The sequence below is a fragment of the Branchiostoma floridae genome, chromosome 2, assembly GCF_000003815.2.
Source record: "Branchiostoma floridae strain S238N-H82 chromosome 2, Bfl_VNyyK, whole genome shotgun sequence".
NCBI classification, from domain to species: Eukaryota; Metazoa; Chordata; class Leptocardii; order Amphioxiformes; family Branchiostomatidae; genus Branchiostoma; species Branchiostoma floridae.
Window position 1 is genome coordinate 353,181 of NC_049980.1, and position 24,192 is coordinate 377,372.

At 38.5% G+C, this 24,192-nt stretch overlaps 1 protein-coding gene across 1 annotated transcript; it reads right to left on the reverse strand.

Annotated features, from left to right (window-relative positions):
- Positions 1–2,232: 2,232 nt before the first annotated feature.
- Positions 2,233–14,811, reverse strand: LOC118406162 (acid-sensing ion channel 1C-like). The gene is made up of 13 exons (XM_035806054.1): positions 14,731–14,811; positions 11,641–11,779; positions 9,860–9,951; positions 9,587–9,685; positions 9,059–9,191; positions 8,577–8,675; positions 8,241–8,366; positions 7,408–7,560; positions 5,628–5,772; positions 5,005–5,061; positions 3,670–3,820; positions 3,160–3,251; positions 2,233–3,010 (listed from the first exon to the last, which is right to left on the reverse strand). The coding sequence occupies exons 2-13, from the start codon at positions 11,713–11,715 to the stop codon at positions 2,823–2,825; spliced, it is 1,410 nt and encodes a 469-aa protein (XP_035661947.1). The 5' UTR covers positions 11,716–11,779; positions 14,731–14,811; the 3' UTR covers positions 2,233–2,822.
- Positions 14,812–24,192: the final 9,381 nt, after the last annotated feature.

Consider the following 24,192-nt stretch of genomic DNA (forward strand, 5'->3'; position numbering starts at 1 on the left):
TTTCTTAAAAATGCTCAACCAAAATACGCAGACATGGAGAATCTATATTGAAAAATTCTAAGCAAACTGGAATGTACATCGAAATTCAAGGCACGTCAAAATTCAAATAATTACGATTGTCAGAGACTAGATCGGATGAAATTGTTTGTCTGCGAATGTGAATTAGATGTCTACCTATAAAGAAAAAAATCTAAGCCGAAGGCTATTTTGTTCGTCTTTGCGGCCTTTTCCGCTTGTCTTTGCCTCTCTCTCTGGAAAAGCAAAACAAACAACGGACATCAGAAATTTTATAAATGACAAATATTTGTTTTGTGTTTGGAAGACTTGTACAGAAACATGTGCATTGATTCATTCCTGTTCATATATAAATATATATATATCAATTTTGTAGAATGTGATTATGAAACTGTATCCATACTCATACAGATAACATAAATTAATAGTAAATCGTCTACTGACATCATTATATAAAAACGGCCAGTATAGAAATGAAACGTTAAGAAAAAAAAAAAATCACCGATTATCTAAAGAGATTGAAGAAAACAAACGATATAGAAATCCAGCTGCCGAAATAACTGTCCCAGGAAAATGTTACCTACATGTAATTGTAAATTATGAAGTACTAGTAAGATTCAAATATTCTCTTAGACTAGCTCCACTTGCTACAATATACAGCGATGAGGCATCACTGCTTTTTATTTACCAAAAAGCAAAAAAAAAGCAGTGATTCGCCCTGTTTGCATTTATGTGATCTGATAATGGTTTCTCCATCTATCAGGACAACATAACAATGCAGAATTATTCATATGGGCCTCTTTTTGCGACGTTTTCCTTGTTCTTTTATAATCATTTACCACTATCTTTCAATGATACGTTTGAAGTGTTCCAATGATCTTTTACTTATCTATTTAATTCAAGAGCTGTTTAAGGACTGCCGCAGACATACAAAGGAGCGGATGAAATCGTGTTTGGAATGTTTTTCAATTTTCATGCTTGAAGCTCCTTTTTCGTTCAATAAATTTTTTCATCGATCAGTGACTTATCAAAGGTAAGCAAACGTACCTCCAAATTTTCGATGACTGTCAGTCCATCTTGCTCACAGAGTGACCTAGTTCTCGCGAGAGTTTCGAGAACTAGGTGAAGACTTGCGTGGATCTTCTGACCCCACCCCCACCCTCCTTCCGGAGTAAGGGTAACTATTCATACTTGTGAACATACGTGACTAATGAATCTCTTCAACGACCTTTTTCGTTTATTTTCCCTCCGACTCGGGGTTAGCTTTGCAGCTTGTTATTTTTGAATCTTGACACATAAGTATTTTGCCAAGTAACAACATATCTGGGTGTAAAATTGTGAAGTGTACGTATATATTTCAAATATAAAAAATAGTTGAATGTAGTATAAACTCTATAGAAAGTTGAAAACGTGTAGTAATACAATTTTTCGTGCATTACTGTTACTGTCCGGTAGAGATCACAAGATCTTATAAACTTTATGATATTATGACAAGGGGGGCACTGTGCCTTTGCATAAATTTAAACTCGAACTCAACGTGTATTTTGAAGTAAGAACATTTTGTAAAAGTTCAAAGGTGTTAAATATCGATGTTACCTACATGTATTTGTAAAGTAAATTTTGATTAATTTTCATCTTATTACACTTACTTATTTCTACCACTTATATAACAGAACATAGTAATAGGAGGGAGTATGTTATGTCACGGGTTCATGGCTGGCATAAACATAGCAAGAACATTTCTGTGTTGTGGTTATGGACTTGTTGTATTTATTAGTGCATTTTATTGTACAATATTAACATTGCTGTGGTATTTTACTTACAGTGTATAATTTTTATGCTTTATATTTACTAGATGAATGCTGCGTTATATTTGTAGCCACTTCCCGTGATAGAATATATACAGTGGATGTAATACTTCCGATGACAGGGCAGGATGCAAAATCAGTTTATATCATTCCACTTCACCAAAATGCCAAATTACCAATGTGACAATGTATATAGTTATTCTACAAGTTTCAAGATTGATTAGGCATATGTATACTTTATTGTAATAAACAATGTGGTGTATTTACCAACATCGTATGTGCTGCCGCAGTTTAAAAATCAATGCAGAAACATCCACCCAGGTAGCTTAAAGTATCAAATGTACACCCCCGAACATGTGGTTAGAACCTATCTGAGACTTACATGATGACGTAGTACGTTGCATGATGAAGGAACATCCAGGTAAGGTACCTTTCTTTTATTGATTTGGAAAAAAAAAATTATACAGGTCACAGAGATAATTCATTCTGGCAGATGGCTAATATCAAACTTCACCTTACAACTGACAAAATAAAATATACAAACGGTTACAATATTTCTTCGCAGTATATGACAAAGCACCCTCTAGTTTCACACGAATCAAAAGTATTCTATTACCTTACAACTGAATCTTAACTTCTGACTAAATGCAAACTTACGTTACAAAATTAACTTCAGATTCAAAAACTTGTATTATTATGTCTTCTTTGATATCTTATTGCCTCTCCAAAGTGCTTATGGCCCTGCATTTTTTAAAAAATTCACCATAAGAAAGTGACAGTGCGTATACATATAGGGAATACACGGGTAGGGCCTGAAGAAGGTTAGTAACTATCATATCGTTTTACAAAGCACACGTCACAAAATTTACCACATGTGGAATTCTGCAAAATGAATGCTAATTATGTATTATGTGATACAGAATCCATTGGAAAATATATCTCATTTCTGTGGAGTGGCGGTTCTTCTAATGAGTCTTGTTCCAAATTGAAAGTCAAGCTTCACTTGTTGAAAGCTCCGTTGTACATGCCTTCGGTTTTGTCGTGAGGCGCAGCATGGACCTGTAGGACCCTCGGGCGCCGATACTTCCCGAGGAAGCCAAGTACCCTCTGCCACAGGTACTCCCATACCTCCAGGAGGGTCAGCAGGCTGGCTCCTATAAACAGGCCCATCATTCCTCCTATGTTACCTGTGGGGTGGGGAGGGGGCGTACACATTAGCGTACCAATGGTTTTTGAGATAAATCGAAAGTCTGAGGTTTCCACAGGATGTACTCCATTCAGACAATGACATGGTAAAGGACAGGTAAAATGCTTGCAGATTGTATAAATAACGTACTTGCAAGTTGTCCACCGTCCATAGCTTTCAGCTCCCTGATTTTTTGATAACTTAGTTGTTCGTAGAAGACGCTGAAGACAACACCGTTTTCTCTGAAACAAACCAATTATAAACCAGTAATATATACCCAAGAACGAATGTTGCATGTTTTACCTATGAATGTTAGGGGAAGTTAAGTCACTAGACTTTTAGGCGCCGCTTACAATATGCATGAAATAGTAACCTCTTTTTTTCATATATAAGTGTTTTGGTGCATGTGTATGGTGTGTGTGGTTTATGTTTATATCTATGGTTTTATGGATCTCTATCTAACTCTATCTATCTCTCTCGCCCCCCCCTCTCTATCTATATATATATATACATATATATACATATATATATGTATGTGTGTGCTTGTGTGTCCACAAGACTAAATGAGCGTGAATGTACTGTAGATATTTCAGCATGTTCCCTAGGTGGAATAGATATCTCTTACATGTTACAAAGCAGGTTATGTCATTGCAAACTCACGCCATGTAGTCTTTAGTATGGCCATAAGTTTTGGTTATGTAGTTCCTGGTGTTGATGTTTGGCCACCCTGCGTAGGACACGGACGTGCTGTACTTAACCAGATGGCAGGGTACGGGACAGTCACACTTCAGCTCACCAGATACCACCCTCCCTGTTGAAAATTAAAAGAAAAAATATCTTGTAAATTCCTTGATGGCTGGGAGCTGCCCGAGTCCTACTCCGCAAGGAGGCGGGGTGAGGGGCTGAAGATCCACGCAAGTCTTGACCTAGTTCTCCCAACTCTCGCGAGAACTAGGTCATTCCGTGATCAAGATGGACTGATGGACGAAAATTTGGTTGTACGTGTGGTTACCTTTAAAATAGCAGTCACTGATTGACGAAAAACTCTAGTAAACAAAAATATACAAAGTGAATTCTTGGGAAACGGACATGTAGACAGATATTTCAATTGAAGGCTAATCTAATCTTTTACTCAAGTTAGGCTAGTTTATAGTATGATAGCCGGGGTGCGACTTAAGTATCGCATACTAAAGGATAGCCCCTGAGGCAGTCACCAATTGTCCAAATAATCCTCATGTTTTGTTCATATATGTCACGGACGCATAATTTAATACACATGTCTCATTGAAATGTAAGGAATTGTATCTTAGATATGCATGATGTCGTTTTAGGACTTTATTGTGACGTAATTTGTGTTGCTACTGGCAACAGAGGTCTTACTGAATATTATCATACTGTGTATATGCACTTGCCGTTCATTTTTGTTGCATAAAACTTTTGTACCATACGTTTTAAGATACCCCTTTTCTGTGGTTTCAGCCAGTTCAATCAAATAAATAGTTGTCTCATATTACTTTGTAATAGCGTCAGATTTCATCTCTTGAAACAGTATGTCCACATCATTCTCTAAAAATTTGATGGTCATATGATAAGTCGTTGAAGAGTTACATGAGTCAGAAGGTGAGGGCCTCAAAAGCACCCGGGTCCCAGATTGCAAAAAACGGTACGTAGTCTGAATAGGGTTAATGTACCCTTTTTGACATAAATCGATGTTCCCCTTACTTTTACATGCATATTCCTAGTGTTTGAGAGTCCTATCATGAAAGCTAATGGATTCAATGCATGCCCCATAAATGATGCAAATAAGAAACTGATTTGCACAGTAAGCATCTCCCTCACCGCGCCAGTGTTTTTTTTCAATCTCACTCTTGTTTAATTCTGGGTTGGTGCCCCTGATATACTGTTTTAGATATTTTTGTTTCGTTTCTTTCTGAGCTAGTACGAGAAATCAGATAACATACGCACATGCTCTATGCTGACAAGAAAGACACTTACCTAGCACAGCTCTGACGCAGGTGGAGATATTACCTGGGTTGCAGGGTGGCGCTTTTCCTAGGGTAAAAAAAAAAAGATAGAGTTTTTGTGTCTGTTTTATACGGAATGGAGTCCAACAATCTTAAGTCATTGTGAAAACGTCTTAACCAGAGTAAAAAAAAAAGAAAACTGAAGTGATACGGCTATGTTTAACGCAAGGAAATGTCGACGCATATCAAGGAGGTAAGGCAGCAAACAAAATGGCCTTGCGAAGAATGTTAGATCCTGAGTTCTGTCAAAAATCAGATACAAAACAACTTTGCAGTGTCGCTACTGTCTTAAATGATTACGCTTCATAAATGATTAAGCTTCATAATAAAAAGAAGAACTTTGTAGTAATTTATTTTTATTTATTTATTGATCTTTAGGGTAGTCCCTTCAGTTAACGTGGTAACTGATTTCCAAGGGAGCCCTAATTGCGTCGGTTGGCGAATATTTCTCACATAGCTTGCGCAGATTTGCAACAATTGACAATTGCAATTTTTTTTTTAATTTTCGAAAAACTCACAAGTAATTGGAGCTTGTTTGCAACCACTGTGCGAATGTCGCGAACACTAGCGAACATATGTGTTGAAATACAGTACCTGGTAAGAAGAAGGGAACACAGCTGCAGTTCGCCACGATGTGTTTACTCCTGCACTCCTGATAGCAGGCAGGTAAGGTGTAGGTGTCGTAATATTCCAGCTGTCGGTCCTCGCAGACCCCCCACGGAGGCACGTGGTTCTCGTACTGAGGTGGAGGAAATAGATCAAACGGAAACGGTATCATAAACATTTCTGTATACAAGAGGTAACTTACAAGTGACTTACAAGTTTTCATTCCACTCGGTTCAGCTGAAGACGCTCGATCCGTGTTCGAGTTGGGGCGCCTGTCCCCTTGCCCGGCCGAATTCGAACCATGTTCGATGATGTTCTATCACGTAATTCGAACCGAACACGCGTTCGAACATGCGGTTATTTGCGACTTTCCAATGCAAACACGCACCGCAAGGACCATCTATCCTTGGTGGGTGCTTGTGCGGATCAGGTTGATATTTACGGCTTTGTGCCCAGCTCAAAATAAGAGTATTGATATTTATAGTACTCAAGTTTTACTTATTATCCCTTTCTTATCAAAATTGTCCGATGGCATTTTGTGTAATCATTAAAGGTTTTTAACTATGGTGCATTTTCAACCAAAAATTGAACAAAAATAGTAGTTTCTGATGTTTTCAGCCCAAAAAACAATGTAATCCTAATTTTAAACAAAACACCCTTGGATAAAAATGATAAGAATGAGGTAGGATTTCATCCTTTAGAATATAATGATTGGCGGTCTCGTTTCCACATGGGCGTAGACCCACGAAATAAACGCAACTTTTTTAAACCAAAATATGTGTTTCTAACCCAAAATCATGCATGTAAAAAACAAAACAAAATCACAACAATTCAATGTGTTTCAAGTAGTACTAAAACTGTGTGAAGTTTCATCGTAGTGCGACCGAGCAATCCAAAGTTACATTCATATGTATAGAATACTACTTTACTACAAGCCTGGGCCGCCTTATGCCAACCGAGCAATTATGTAAGTTTAATTTGTGTTTATAAATTCAGACAATATATCAATGAATAAGAAGTTTACATAGCCAACACACCCTCCGACATTAAACAGAGACGGGGGACGACAGAGGTTACCTGACACTTATGTCTGACACTTTCCTCACTTCACATAGAGTAAAACTACTTCCTAAATATCGTTTGGGGTGCCCTGCTGGTGTCACGTTGCGGTCGCCCATAAATACTGTTATGCAACCGTTTAGAGTTGCATAAAATAATGTCAATAAAATCAGACCTTCTACAGTTATAATGGTCTTCTACACACAGACAGCAACAAACACACAGAGACACACACAAATGCTAGCAAAAAAGGACCTGCAGTTCCAGAGCAAGCTGCTAGGGTGCCAAACATACATCACTTCTTACCCAGATTACAAGCTGCCACGAAAAATCAAGATCGTAGCAATTCAGGGTCAAAAGATACAAAAACTGGAAGTTCTTCTGAAGTACTAATAGTCACATACCAGGGGGCCCAAAATTTACTTTGACCTTCGTCTTTCCAACTCACAAATGTCCGGAGACACAAAGAGACAGACAAACAAACATAACAGACAGACACACAGACAGACACACCAACAGCTATATCCTACAACTTGAGAAGGATCAGAGGACTGATCGAAAGCTTGTTGGTAAGCGCTTTAACTTGTGTACGGATATAAAGTCTAACAAATTGTATCATTATGTTAACTACCGTCACAGATGAACTTACATTCACGCTATATAACCTACTTGGCGAAAGTAATAACAAATTTCAGATTTGGAGACTCACCACTGTACGTTGGACGCTGATGAAAGCGTGGCTGCCCGGCGAGAGGGCGATGCCCTGGGTGTCCATCATAGGAGGCTCGTCTTGGTCATGAACCAGTAGCTTCAGCCCAATTTCAGAGTTCCCTCCCGTAAAATAGTTTTCCGTGTACTCCGACTGCGGGAGTAATTTAGCATAAATACCATCGATGAACAATCAATCAATCAATCAAATAATCAACCAATAGATCATTCATTCATTCACATTCATTTAAGCAACCAACCAATGTGGCAAGACTAACACCGCTGTTACAACTTAAAAGGTCTAAATCTGATATTCAGGATTGCTTTGAAAGAAATTTTGGCACGTTTTGGCCAGTTAAAAAGCAATGACGTCACGTAGGTATGACTCCAATTATTACACGTGAAAAGGTCACAATTAAAGGCATGCGCATATGCCTTGTTGAAAAAAGTGTAAGAAGCCTTCTTCTGGCATTTTCGAGCTAGAAATAGCAACAAAGGGTCTTGCCTATTTCAGTTTGTTAGACAAATAGGGTTTAACCATGTTGTTAGTGTCCTTAAGACTTGAAGTAAATGTAGATGTGTTGATACCGTGTGAAGAGAGGTCATCGGACTTTGCTTTGATGATCTCCTGATAATTTATACGGTTAGACATTTGGGCGAAATCACTAGATTTTTACCTTAGAAGTCAGACTATGGTGCCAATATGAGTCTTTTACCAACTTTAACAGGCAGTTGACTTTTCACAGCCTTTTTATTGCCTATTTTACATGTAAATGAGTAGGAGGCTGCATCGGTAAGCTATAGGTGATAAAGCTTAAAAAATCGCTTACTAACCTCTCTAACGTCCACAAAGACCATGAGACCGTTTCCCCACCCCTCCATCGTCTGCCACAGAGTGTTGGACTTGTCGGAGTTGAAGGTGTAACAGTTGCCGAAGAAGGTGTAGGTATGAGTAAAGTTCTGTGTGAATTAAAATCACAATTGCTTGTTACATGTTACTTAAATTCATATGGGAAAGGGAAAGATGAATATATAATTTCAGTAAATCATTCAAACCCCTTGTTACTTCTTTGGAGCGCCGGCCGCCCCCTCCCCCATAGAAAAGACCGTTTCACCCCAAATCGCATCGGCATACGTAGGATGCAAGTCAGACCCCCTATATTGACTTACCAAATAGGTGCAAGCCTCGGCTTTCCAGAAGCACATTGCCATGCGATCTGAGTTGACGTCGAAGCCGTTTTGGAAAACGAAGTCTTGTAATGTTATGTTCTGTTTCGTCACAAAAATCAAATGCCATTGATTAGCATTGCATTGGTTGCATAAAAAGTTGATGGCCTTACGAGATTCATAACTGGCATTGGAATAAAAGAATGGCATAAAAGAAACCTTCGTGAGCTGGTGTCAAAAAAGGTGGGTCAAAGATATCGGAAAGCCGACGATGGTTTTAAATTGCAATATTTTAAAAATATAGCAGTTCAAAATCACAATCTATCGATTTTGACATCCCTGAATATGTGCCCTGTTTAAAAAAAATTAAAGTAAAATGCAACAAAGAAAATAACTTTGGTTCCTGTGGATAAAGGTTAACTAACGTTACTGAGTTGTGAAAGGAACATGAGTTCTAATAAAGGTGTGTTTTTATTCGTACCCACCCCTATGGTAGAGTTAATGGTTTCGTCAGGACTGAAGCCCATGGACAGGAGAGTCGGGATGTCGTACTGAGCTCCCATCAGGTACGGGGATAGGTAAGACCACTCTACTAACTTCAGTTTCTGGGAGTCGAACCTACGAGAGAAGAAAGAGAGGACGTTTTATCATGCTTATCAGTATGACCAGACAGGAATTGTGTTTACACAATTGGTAACGATAACTAAAACGTGGGTTCCTACTAGATTCTTAAACACTAAAATGGAACATTCTCAAGAAAACGCAGGATGTTTCTCTCTCGGCAATTTGCCTTTTGTCAAGATACTCCATGATGTACCATTATGCTCAAACATAAAGCGGCGCAAAGAAATAGGCTCGCCCCTGAGGCGTCACCAAAAATTATCGTAATTAATGCACTTGATTCATTCATTGACATACTTCGATAATAAACATGTTTCGTGAAACTTTTTTTGGCAAAAGTATCCTCAATATATCAGAACCTTATGTATCACTGGAAAAAAAGGAGTACGTACTTGTTCATGTTGCAGATTGTGACGGCCGGAAATGGTAAGGCATCGGTAAACTTCAACTTCGTATCGGTGATGGTGTCGTAGCTGAAGTAGTCCATGATCCTGAACAGCGCGGAAGGATACATTTTGATTAGAGTGATGCAGCTTCCACAATGGAGTTTAATCTCACATAAAAGAGTATAAAAGTTTCTCATGCCTATCAATCAATCAAACAATCAATCAATCGATCAATCAATCAATCAATCAATCAATCAATCAATCAATTAATATGCTCACATTGAGCTGAGCATGTAGGTGAAGCCACTGTATGAAGCCAGGATTGTGAGAACCCACATGACCCGGAAGTAGTTGCTGGGGGCGATCAAAATCTCAGGGAAAGAGATAGAAGAACAAGTCAAGGTCAATACGACAAATGACGCAGATGTTGATACCTTTAGGCTCACTTCAAACAGACAACTTATATAGAAACTTATATAGTCGTGTGACTGTTATAGTCAATCGTTATGGGCGATGGTTCTCTTTAGACATTCGTGTGGAGTATTGCGAGACACCCGCAGCGCAGGATTCCATTGCGGTGCGTGCATGACCCACAGTGACCTCTTGCTCACAAATTAAACATGGCAGGAGATTGTTATTTTCTGCTTGCAAACAAACAAACATTGTCCTATATATAAGAAGCAGAGTACGTCCTCAACAAAGAATGACATCCTTAGTCCCGTACGGAGAAAATGCTTTTTCGAACAGAAAAAAAACATGCTGCAGGCTTATCAGTATATGATCTACATCTGTCGCCGGCATTCCTGTTTAGACATGTGAGGAATAGTCGCGTCATATCATATCATATCATATCATATCATATCATATCATATCATATCATATCATATCATATCATGTCATATTAATATATTATATAATATTAACGTTATCAAACCATATCATGGCATGCCATGCCATACCATACCGTACCGTATCGTATCGTATCGTATCGTATCGCATCGTATCGTATCGTATCGTATCGTATCATATCATATCATATCATATCATATCGTATCATATCATACCATTTGGGAAAATTTGGTTACTTGCAGCATATCGTCTTCCCAATATGAATAAATGCACACAACATCAACACGACGTCAATTTTAATTATGTGGTTGTCATAAACATGTGTTACACTTTAAAAAAATCGCACAGACTAATTAATGGCACCAAAATAGACAGGGTAGTATTGAGACGAATGAAATACAACAGCCACCCTTCAGTGACTGATATCAATTATTCACATCCATCCTGTAGATATCTCGTCCTTGAAAACTAATCCCTGATGTACAACAGAAAATCCCCCTCCCCCGCCAGAAATCATTTATCAACCCCAGACGACAGAGAATCCGGCGTATGGGGCTGTTTGAAGTGGTTGGAACTTGTCACTTCTTGTATATAAGTTATGCAATCTGTGTTACGCCATGACGCGGTGGATAGGGTATGCAATACAACCAAAAGAGCAGTTACACAATGACTGTCAGATGACAAAAACACCGCCTGTAAGGTATATAAACACGTATATACGTAAAAGAGTTTGCAAACTGGTTGAAGGCGCTGATTTGTCAGGGGTTTAACAAAAGAAAACGACTTTCCCTTCCCTTTCGAAGTTAAACCACTCGGGTGATCATGTGCGTATAAGGAATGTTTATATGTACCACGCAAATAACTAGCCCAATTTCTGAAGAAATAAAAACTGCAACTTTTAAAAAAATTCTTTTTAAAAGGAAACTTATTATATACAACGTACATATACAACGTACATATACAACGGTAATGTTGCTTTTATCATTTTCTATCATTATGTCTCTCGGAAGAAATAGACCGACGAAATAAGTATACCGAACTGAAGCCGAAAAGTATCCTTCTTGGGATTAAATTTTACAAAATGGACTTAAAATTTTTTCAGGGGGCTGGTCTTTTTATACGTATATACGGACGCTTTGCTGAAACAAAACGATTGTCATCCATCCTATCCATCTATTTCTTCTCTAGTAATAATAAAATGCAGCACCTACCCTGTTCAGTCCGTGAAGAGTCGTGTTACCGGCGAACTCTTTCTCCGGGGACTCTTTCTCGTCTTCCGGCGACATGGCGGAATATTACTGCCTACGGAACTGATGTGTTAATCGCTGCACCCCTGTCGTCTTTCCTCAGCTGTGGGAGTGCCAAGATGGACGTGCTGATAAAAACTGTATAAGCTATTATTTAAGGGGATACAGGGATAATCCTTTAGTAATGCTTGGTCTTTTGTTGGAGTGGCATCTAGTGGCCAAGTAGCTAGGCTAGTGAACCAGGGGCCGAGATTACGGGTTCAAATCCTGGCCATACTGGCTAGTTGTATGTACCCTTGGGGAATAAGGCAGTTAACACGACTTACCTTACTTTACTTAGGTATGCAAAAATTGGGTACCTGACTTTGGTTTTGGAAGTAAACGACCGAAGAAGAAGACGGATGGGCTTTCCGCTACAACGGTACTAGTTTGATAGGGTAACCAACCTTCACGGACATGGAGCGTTACACTCCGCTTGGACTCTTTACCCAACACGTTAGAGTACCGACGGCAACCCTTCTTGATAAGGTATTTTGTTGCCCTAAACCCTAACAATATTTACATGAACGCTGAAACCAAGAACTTCATTGACATGGAACGTTGCTAGTCCTCCACCACACACTTTACACTCTCTTTGTATCATATACAAGAACCTGGAAACCTAGAACTTCGCAAGCTCTCGATTCATTAAGGATGCACACTGTGATTCTAAAAGCATAACATTCTTAGTTATACTGTTACCTTTTGACGCATTCGGAACGTATGTCAAGTATCGCAGGTCGGCCAGAAACCGTTCCAGCTATTTGGAATTTACACAGCAACGTCTAAACATTTCCAAACAAAATAAAGGCAAGCACTATCCTGTGTCTGTACATTATTCTTTGTTAGGCCATGTTCATTTGATTGTATGGATGACATCCGCTCGCGCAACAATTTCTTACACCCCCCCTTAAAAAGGATTTTCGACCATAATGTAAATCGTACAAAGCACCTTTGAATAAACAAATATATTTGGAAAGGTGAAAAAATAATGGTTGAAAAGTTGGTGATCAAATGACACCCTGATTTCACTACTCAAAGAAATTTCACAGATGGAGAAATATTTTTCAGCTTCGTGTTTTTTTGGGGCATTTTTATTATCCCATGCCAACGTCAGAAACTATTCCATCTATCGACCAACGTTTAAAAGATATGTACCTCCAACCTTTGTGGCAAAAATTTGTAGCAACAAAAAATTGCGAACATACAGGTCACTTAGACTACAGGACAATGCACTGCACTCAAGTTGGTTACTTATATTAGCATTTTCTTAACATCACAGAACCCACACATTATATAAAAAGTCGGATTCGTCTTCTAATGTCCCTGGAAAAGAAGTCGAACCCAAGAAGGTACGGTTAACCCTCATCCGACCGTATGGGGTCATTTTTGACCCCAGGCGTATATTTTAATCTGCCACAGCAACATTTTTCATCAGAGAAAAAATTGCTTCCATGAATTTGTTTGTATACATGTCTTACAACATCTACCAATTTTTCGCCGAGTTTCGCCCATTATTGTATAAGCTATACTTGAAAGTTTGTGTCTTGTTCGGTGGGGTCAAAAATGACCCCAGCCAATTATGAATCATTAATTACATAAATGTCAAGATATTTCAATAAAATAAAAGGCATTCCTCATTATTGCTATTGCAGCAACAGGTTATAGTTGCTTAGATGAGTTAACACCGAATATTTTGAAAGAAATTTAGTATTTTAGTGTAAAACACAGTTTTTCGACATTCTGCATAAATTATGATAATACGCACTAATTACCTATGCTAATGAAAGTGAAAATGTTTCTAATTAATTAAAAAACAATATATGGACAGAATGTGCAGAAGGAACCTACAAGAAAGATCTTTGCGGGAAAATAGACAAGAGTTATTGTATGTATGTGTTTAGATGGCGGAATATGGTGCATAATTAAGTAATAAATTCGTTACTTTTCACAAATATTGTATTTTTTCTTGTTAAATAACATTATTATGCTATCAGCATTATTGCATCGCCACAATTATTGTTTAGAAATTGATAAAACAAAACATTGTTTAAGTAAGTTTAGTATGGTAGATTTTCAGAGCAAATGTGGGTTTTCCTCATTTTCTGCATAAATTATGATAATGAGTAATAACTACTGACACCAAAACTTGTCAAAATATTTTTCATAGGTTAGTGAAACAGTAAAAACATAGAAATGACAAAATAAGCCAGCAGAAATATGTCTATGACCAAAACAAAATGGGGTCAAAAATGACCCCATACGGTCAGATTCGTCATAAAAATGTAACGGTCGGATGAGGGTTAAGGCTATAGAATTATCTTTAAGACTAGAGTAGACACAATCTATACTGTTCTACATTATGTGTTTGTTTTTCCCCTTTCATATTACATTATACCTAGTACATGCAATAAGCCCTCGGGCAAGAATTTTCAATAGAAATGATATAAATATATTAACAGTGCCACATACATAGTACAGAAAGAAGGTAAAAACATTCCCCTTACCGCAAGACTCTCTCTCCAAGTCGAATCAAATGCCTTATTAAAATCTACAAAACAGACATAGAGCCTTGGATGTTTGTTCAGCTACTTTGTTTACTGACTAAGGTGGACAATGCAAAAAGTTTATCAGTTGTTTTAAAGTATTTTTCTAAAGCCGACCTATTGAAAAACGCTGTAATGTTTTGCATACTTAATAATAATGATACGAAAGTGCTTAGATGAGACTTTTTCATAGATCCAGATCCAAACAAAGGCTGCAATTTTCACACTTATTTTAGTCATTTAAATATGACTACTGGAACCGGGAAGAAAAACACACGTTCTGTATTCGAATCTAGATTCCATTAAAGTACATACTGACTTTTCAGTGAAATTTAGGGGGCTACGACAGCAAATGTATTTTGTTTTAATCTAAGTAGGCCAGAAATGTCGATGAAAGCTGAGCAGTTAAAATTTCTCCCGAATGGATGTCAAAATGAGTTTAATGGTTTCGTGAACATGCTGAACTCACCTTAATTTTCCGCACTGCCGATCTATACCGGTTAGCAATCCTGTTCCTCTACCTAACAAATAAACTTCATACAGTCTGTCAGTTTGCGCTTGCGAATCCCATGCAAGTAACAGTGATATCAGCACGCCGAAATTCCCGTGTTTGAGTAGTGATGTAGCGCCTGAGAACGACACGTTTTGGTAACTTTTGAAATGATCTCAAGCGTTCCGAGCGACACCCTCTTAACTTCAGAAAGGATTCTAACAACCGTGGACCTTTGTTCTCAGCCAGGGCGCGAAGCCCCGCGCGGTATCTAAGTTTGTTGACGAATCAAGCCAGTCGTTTGTCTGTTCAACTCAGAGGTAACGGCCCGATTCGCCTGTTTATACAGACTGTTTGTCGTCTCCCGTGAAAACTCAGGTTATTTTGGCAACGCCTCGGAGACGGCTTCTGTAGCTACGCCAATGTTCCTCGTATGCACCCATTATACTAAGGCGGCGACCTCACTGCGACCGAGTGGTTAGCGATCGACGGTTTTCTTATAAACTGTAGAAGCAGCGTAATAACACACCCCATTTGCCAGCGTATTTCGTGCAATCTTCCGCATGGTGCACTATTAAAATGCGAAGTTATCTAACTGGAACGCCCCAGTTTGGGATTCTTGGATTATGTTCAATTAACAAAAGTGTGCGGTAATCCGTCGTGCAATTAACCCTATTCAAACTTTGGGGGGGGGGGGGGGGGGTGCCTGCGCCAACTTTGACCTCCCATAGCTCCCAAACGGCTTGAGCTAGAACAACCAAACTTGGTGAGTTTTCCTAGAATATTGTTGGCAACAATTTTATCTTGCTAAACTAAACTTCTTTTCATATATCTTTAATATGTAACACATCTAAGTTGAACATTTATAATAAAATATTCATAAATTATGCTAATGAGATGACGTAATTGGTCAAAATCCAAGATGGCCGACAATATCATGATGAAAAGTATAACAAGCTTATTTTCACTCAAATTTAATCACTACTTGGTATTTTCTTACAGAAAACATTCATTTGAACGTTTTTAATCCATTTCCAAGGGATTTTAGCGTTATATGTTGAAAAATTTAAGGTTAATAATCCAAGATGGCGGATAGCTAAACTACACATGACGTCATTCTGTCGACTTTTGACAATAGAAGTCTTAGAACACTTAAATATTAATAAGAAACCTTTATTGGAAATTTTTTGAGTGAGATATTTAGGTATTATGGGAATTCCCCGTTTTAGCCAAAAATATCAACTAGAGTTCGGGGACCTCATACCTCCATGAAATATTTATTGCTTTTTTTGTGGATGGTATGTATGTTTATAGTCGGTTGTATTTGAGAGTAATGGTTATAAATGTTATGGGAAAGTAGTGGTGTATTTATTTAATGACACAGAGGATGTCCATCTGATTAGTAATTATTAAAATGTGACACTTATTGTGTAATGTGCGTTTAAGAGGTCGACGGCATATGGTAGCATGGTGTTCCTTAAGCTTGATGTTTGGCATTTAAACTGTCTAAGGTTGTCAGCATTATTGAGGTTCGACTATGTGCCTCAGAGCTATGTGGTGGGAGGAAGTTGGGAAACTCAGAAATAAGATGGGATGTGGCCAACTTTAGTCAGATGGTGATTTGATTTTCCACCAATATGTCATAACATCAGCTGATCACACGGTACAAAAATGAGATGCACACTTTCCTCTGACAGCCCTACATTAACTGTAAGATGAATACTTGGCGCCAACCCCGTCTGCTAAAAAACAAGTACCATTGGCTACGAAAGAGACAACTAACAACTGTCCCTTATCGTAACGAAATCAGAACATCTGTATCGCCAATAAAACTTCTGACACCCAACCCATCTAAGATGAGAGGACCTATTGAGAGGGCATTTTAATCACCATGTCACTCAAATCAGCAGTACAGTATGTGAGACATCCATACCTGTTACCGTTACCGTTAAATGTACCTCAACTTCTTACAATTATACTTACGCTTCACATCTCCATGATATCCTAATCAGACATAAATAAAACTAATCATCATATTAAAAAACTCGGGGTTCCCCAAACAGCTGTCATACAAATCACCTCACTATCTGCTTGGAGCTAAGCCCATTAACAAACACTTAAAGCACGATGCCTGTTCCAATATATCGCAGATATAGGGGGGATTTCTGATATTATTACATCGATTATAACGACAGATACGGCGCCCAAAATCACATCGATTCGAGCTTTCATCACAGCCCACCAACACAACAAGTATGAAACCAATCCATCCAGCCGTTCTTTACTAAACTTGTACACAGACAGAGACACATAACAGAAAATATAACCTCCATGACATTTCATGGAGGTAACTACAGTGCCAACTGTTACAAATATTTCAAACAGTCCTAAGCAGACATAAATAAAACTACTGGGGGTTCCCCAAACAGCTGTCACCTCACTATCTGCGTGCAGCTAAGCCCATTAACAAACACATACAGCACGATGCCTGTACCAATATATCTGAAATATAGGGGTGATTTTTGATATTATTACATCGATTATAACGACAGATACGGCTCACAAAATCTCATCGATTCGAGCTTTCATCACACCCCACCAACACAACAAGTATGAAACCAATCCATCCAGCCGTTCTTGAGTAATCATCTACACAGACAGAGACACATAACAGAAAATATAACCTCCATTCCATGACATTTCATGGAGGTAATTAATGACGTCATAATTACATCATATTACGTCATAATGATATAAAAATTGCAGGAATTATAAAACTCGATAAGCACAACCTTCCCTGCAAATTTGGTGATCGTACAGTAAGCCGTTTTGAAAATACGAAGGGGGGTCGAATGAGCCCCCCCCCCCCCCCCAGGTCAGGGAAGGCCCAAAAAGCCCAGACTGGATAGAGTTAACTAGTTTCCTACTGTATAGTAAAATTAATATCTTTGCGCATTGTGTGTTTCATTGTCTCTACATTCATGCTTTTACTTTTTGCTTGATCTTCTGATTACGAAGTCGAGGGACAAACAAATCGTATTTAGCTCGAAGCATGGTCGCACGCGAGCGCTTTCTAGTTGAATAAGGCCGGGGGTTACACGGCTTGCCCTTTTAAAGGTTATTCCTGTTTACAATCGCGTAGCATCACCTGCCAGCTGGGGTTACTTACAAGTCCTCTCCTTAACTCCAGATAAAAAAACAATTCCATAAGAAACAGAAGATTGTAGTTTGCCAGGTACTTATCCTGTTTGTTCATCGCGACGTACAGACAGGATGAAGAGTCTGGTTTGTGTTACACATAAATACAAAAAATGATACAAAGAATGATAATATCTCCCTTTCATATGTTTAACTGAATAAACAGTCGGTAACGTCGTTAAGTCAATGAATTGGAAGTTGGTAGCCTCAATACCATAGAAGAAGCGGCAGAGACCTAACTAATGTAGCAGGATATAATGACGACAAGAAGGCAGCTGATCCTTGTGATGCGTACGAAAAATTCGTCTTTATCTCTGAAATTCGATGGATAATGTTCGGACCCCGCAGTGCCACACCGCTGTCCCAAGTGGAGTGAAATACCACCTTACCTCCTCGGGGCTTGATGAATGGCGGCCTAACTGAGAGGCGAGATGAACTCAACACTCATCGAGGAATTCCTGAGGTAAAATAGAAACACACAATGTTAATGATAAATAAATGGCGATATTCTTTCTGTGAACACTGTCTGCGAAGTTCAACATCAACAAAGTTAATCTTTCTAAATGCGTCGAATAAAGCCAGGGATGTCGGATGCTCCTGTCTTTTTACCAAGTACCACTCTAATTAGACCAACTTTGCTTAACACCCTACTTAAGTCGACCCTAACCCTAACCCTAACCCTAACCCTAACCCTAACCCTAACCCTGGTAAAGTTGACTGGGTCGAGATTACAAAGATCCCATGTCTTAGCGTCGTAACATTGTCACCCCATCAGAGTAAAAAAGCCAAGATATCATGTAGATGATTTCATTGGAACTACAAGATACATTTTAGGCCACACCAATTTGATTTGTTGTGGTCTTCTTTTTAAGTGAGTGAATGAGTAAGTGAGCGAGTGAATGAGTGAGTGAGGTAGTTAGTGAATAAGTGAGTGTGAATGAATGGGTGAGTGTGAGTGAATGAGTGAGTGAATGAGTGAGGTAGCGAGTGAATATGTTAGTTAGTGAGTGATTGAGGTAGTGAGTAAATGAGTGTGAGTTAGTGAGTGAGGTAGTAAGTGAATGAGTATGAATGAGTGAGTCAGTAAGAGAGGGTGAGCAGTACTATGTGACGTTACACTTATGACGTACAGGGCTCTCCCCAGAATTTTTTTAGGGGAGTGGTGCTGGAGGGCGTGCCGCAGTGAGGGGTCTGTTATATTTTGCCTCAATGAATCACAATTTGAAGCATTCCCGAAACTTAAGCTTTAAAATCTTAAAAAAAATTCAGTACAAATAGGTAACAATATTTGCAGACGCTAGACGAACTTTATAAATTAAGAATACTTTCTTTTACGCTTTGCACTTCTGCCTTTATTTTAAATCATATGTTTGCATATCGTGTCATATCCCGAAAGGCCATACGACTCAATACTGGTAACTGCACCAAGGGTCCTTAAATGTTACTACGGGTTGTAATAGATCCATTCGAACTCTATGGCATTAATACGATCCACTTAGAAGGCTGGATACGACTTCTGCAGAATTTTTAGGGTTTGTAACTAAAAGCCGAACATGCCATGGAAATCTAGTGAACCTATTAAAACATACAGTCCTTTATCTGCGGTTATCTTATCTGCAATTTATTTACAAAAAGGGTATTTTGGAATATCAAGTGAACGGGTTGTTTTTTCGAAGTGCAATATTTTGAAAACATTGCAATCTGAAACAGATTTACGTCAATTTGTTCTCCGCTGATACTCTCCTCACGGATAAATATGAAATTAGTTTACATGTATGTCGGCTAAAAGCAACCTAAAGTAACACTCTCACTAAGGAATCTCCAAGCAGAGGTTAGGCTCCGGCTTTTTTCTTTGACGATTTATTACGTGTTTTATCTGGCTTCCTATTTCGTACACTTTTCTTTAAGTCTTGCGGCTCGATGGAAAGTTATCTAATATGTATATCACAATGCGTTATGTAAATGATTAAGAAAGATAGATATGACATTGTCGACGTGTGAGAAGAGACGACTAGTGGAAATTGTCTATTACTGTAGGGTAAATACTTTCTAGGACTAGGTTACCTTGACTGCAATAATATCAAACGTCGCTAGAGACCGCTTTCAACGTTGCTAGAGACCGCAGAAATAATAAGGGGTTCTCTTGATTTTGTGGGGGGTGGTCAAATCAATAAAGTCGATGAGACGTATTCTATAACAGCATAGCTTATCTTTTTTTGTCAGAAAGATATTACTATGTATACTAGAAAGCTGCACAACAGTTTAAAATGTGTTTCTAACTTGATTATGAATCTGCTTTTGCCCAAGGCTCCTTCGTTTGAAAACAGCAACTTTCTTCCCTCATTAAGTTAACGTCAGAAGCAGCCCGTCTGTGTTTTCGTTGTTTTGCTGGGAACTTTTTTTTCTATAGACGGGTAACTAAATGACAGCAAAGATCTCACGTCTGTTTCTCAACAAAAACGTGATGAAAAAAAGAACACCTGAAAGACCAACGGCATTATTCAAGTTCCTTGAAGACGAACAAACAGATTAATAACGTTACTTTCGAACTTTGCCATTGTTATCACTACAAGGATGGGCGTATTTGTGTCGCACGACAAATGGACTATACTACAAAGTACTGTACTGTTAGGCTCATTCTATGAGAGCGTTGCCAATTAACACCCTAATTCTATACTATTGAACTCGCTCCATGAGAGTGTCGCCAAAAAGTATTGTTCAGTAGATCTCAATGGTATCATGTGGCCGAGAAAAGGATAGGGTTACACTTGACTTTGATTTGATTTTTGATTTGATTTATTCGGCTGTATAGTGAGAAATACAGCCAGGGCTACCCAACTAGCCGAAGGGTATTATCAAGGGCTAGCCCTGGTATACGTAACTGCACAATATACAATAACAACATTACATTTGTCGATACATGAGGTGTTTCTTTTAACCACGACCGTCAAGGAAGTACCACAGCTCCGAGTCTTCCCCACGTCATTTCAAGCTAGAACAACCAAGGAGAGTCCATCATGGGTTTTTACTGCCGTGTTGCGGTTGCGGTGGTCGTTGTGGCGATGTTGACACCAGCAAGTCGTAGCCAAGACGGCAGGACTGGACAGGTGGGTCCTTTTACTCACCTGAGACATCATCACACAGTATCGTATGAAGTCTCATTTTGTGTTGAACTTCCACATACATGATATATGTTGATAGATTTATTAGTACTCAATGTAACGCCAACTTGTATCATTATTATATTTTATACTACCTTTACATGACCTCAAAGGAAAGCGGCCTGCAGTGAATAAATAAAGGTTAAAACAAAACAAAATATCGTGGGTAGCGTGTCGGACGCTTACGTTTCAACTGTACTGATCTACGGATAAACGGTTATATGTCTTTCAAAGAACTGTCGTCGTTACATATTCTATCGTCTTCATTTTCGCCATGTTTTATAAGGTCTGGATCCGGATCCGGATAAATACTGGGCAACACCCCTATAGTTTGGGTAAAACGCCCAGAAACTGCTGTGCAGTTATTCCTAGTTCCTCAGGTGGTCAGTAACCTTCTCCATGGACTTAACATGTTCTGATATTGTGGTCACAGTGTGTGGTAGTAGATTTCACAACTGTCCGCGGAAAGTATTCGGTGTAAGTGTACATCTCCAAATAACTATGTACAGAAAAAAATGTTGCAAAGTCTATATTATTGGCAAAGTGGTCGCACAATATATGCATTTTCAACGTTTAGTACAGGAAAAAGTTTAACGGGAGGTGCCCCAACACGGCACGCTTTTTCTTGCGCTCAAACTCATGGCGCCCCATCGCTAGTTGCCTGAGAGTGGTCAAAGTTTGATGACTGAATTTTTTACACATAGATTTGAACAACATACTTGAATAAGAAATGCATTCATGTGGTTCATGAACCTTTCGCGCTGCGTGTTACAAGCGGCAAACACTGTGAGACAATTTCGTGTATGTAACCTTCCAATTTTGTGCTACGCTGGACAATGTGCCTAACTCGGTACGCTTTTTTTACATTTTGCTCTCTTCAGAAGTAAGTGGTAAATTTAAGTACACAGAAAAAAATTAATAGTATGATATTTTAGATTACTTTTAACAGTAAAATCGTGACTGTATGTACTTTCTGTCTCATATGAGGAAGGCTGTACCTAGAACAATCCAGCTGATGTTTTTACGGGCAATGGGCTGAATGCACTGATTGTGAATGCCCGACTAAAAAAACCATTACGAAAAAACGACACCGCCAACATCAACAAAACTCTGTGTGATTATATGAAAATATCATATACATCTCTCTATCAAGTCTTATTTTCATAGACAGCACGAATCATTTGTTACAGTCAAATAAATCTTTGGAGCGTTCTCTTGTCTGCCACCTTCACGACCACACTCCCTTGGGAGTACAATGGTCGCAATGTTTATGTCGCTTCCTTTTGGTTGCTTTTCTACTCAACAAACATTTGAAGACCCATATCCATAGTGTTTTATGGAGCTTTATTTGTGTGTATCATGGCAGTTGTGTGACTGCTTGGACGAGTTCGTATAGTTAGCGACACGAGCCGCCAATACGCAGAGGCCGGTGACCGCAGTGATTCAGCACTGTCAACATTACTGTTAGAATTCTGTTTTTAAATAACATGAAGTAAATATGTTAAAGTATACTTGGAATGCAAATTAAAGCTGTGTGCATGGACTTGGTTTATTTACTTTTGTAATCAGCATAGTCAGTGGCAACAAACACGGTGTACTTATGGATAATAAGATCAGCAAAAAATCCGTACCGTCTTAGGACGGGAACCGTCTTAGGGCGGCCCCCGTTATATCTTTTACGCCATTGGAGGAGATAAACTTTTCCACTTACTCAGCGTTGAAGATGCACCCGTGTTTCCGGGTTGAGACAAGTTTAAAGACGAAAAATAATTCTGAAGAAACAAAATTTGTACTGTGTCTAATAAAGTATTTCTGCTGAAGAGTTGTATATTGTACATAACTCCTTTGAACTACACACATACCAACTTAGTATAGTAGCCTCTCCATAGCTTTCATGCGTAAAATAAGGTTAAAATAAAGTCAAGTATCCAATAGTATATCTTGTATGTAAAGGGTGGGGTTGGGGGCTAAGTAGTAAGGAGCGCACTGAACGACTACTATTATTGTGGTGGTCGATCACCAATAAAATAGTTCATCCCCCATGTCATTACTAATAAAATAGCCACTGCAAATTCAGGCCCGAGTGGTACTTGTAGGTAACATGAAAAGGGGTGGAAAAATTGTGTAGAACTTTATATTAAAACGCTGCATGTTTTTATTCTTTATATTCATAATATATGTATATCTCACATTCGAGCAAATACTAGTAGCTGAAATCTCCTAAAATGAATTACTATAGCGTTCACTACCAAAAATGATTTTTGCTTGTTTTGCTTACCCCATGGACAATTCTTATATGAAGAAAAATATTCTTCCAAGAAGAATATGTAGAATAAAATTCTAAGCAAAACAAGCAAAACAAGAAACTACCAAAAATCTTAATTCTCACGCAAAGAACAATTTTTCTATTCTTCTTTGGTGAAGAAAATTTTTCTCACACCTAAGAATTTTCTGGAACTTTTTAAAGTTCCAGAAAATTAAAAGCAAAATCTTCTTGTTTTTTCTTATGATGCAAGAAAAAAATTCTAGAAATGCTTGTTATTTTATAACTCTTAAGAAATACAAGAATGTTTGCTCTTGATTTAAGAATAGTATTCTTGGTGTAAGAATACTAATCTCAAAAATGTCTAAAAAATTCAAGCAAAAATTTGCTTGCCCCATGAACAAGCACGTTTTTCTCAGATTTCTTGGGGACAGAATAATTTTCTTCCTGGAAGATATATTTTCTGTGAGGAAGAAAAACAAGATACACAATCATTTTTGGTAGTGTAAGTATGTTACACCCATTTTTGCCTGCTTTCTTGTTTACAAGCATCACTTGTTTTTGCCGTTTTATACAGTGTTGTTGCGTTAGTGGGCCCCAGGGCGTACAAGGCGTCCCGGGTAACAACGGTGTCAACGGTCGTGATGGTGCGAAAGGAGACCGAGGGGAGACTGGGTCTCCAGGCATAGCAGCCAGAGCGAGAGTGAAGCAATGTGTCTGGAACAACCTAGATAACGACGCGAACTCAGGGAAGATTGTGGTAAACAATTTTTATCGCCATTCTTATAATTCTGGATATCAGGCCACCGATCTCAATAA

Bases quoted from the DNA above. Each gene is read 5' to 3' on its own strand.
- LOC118406162 (XM_035806054.1), bottom strand. From the start codon at position 11,715: ATGTCGCCGGAAGACGAGAAAGAGTCCCCGGAGAAAGAGTTCGCCGGT. The intron at 9,192-9,586 runs GTACGTACTCCT...CTTCTCTCGTAG, and splicing joins ACAATCTGCAACATGAACAA to GTTCGACTCCCAGAAACTGA. The intron at 8,676-9,058 runs GTGGGTACGAAT...GTGACGAAACAG, and splicing joins CCATTAACTCTACCATAGGG to AACATAACATTACAAGACTT.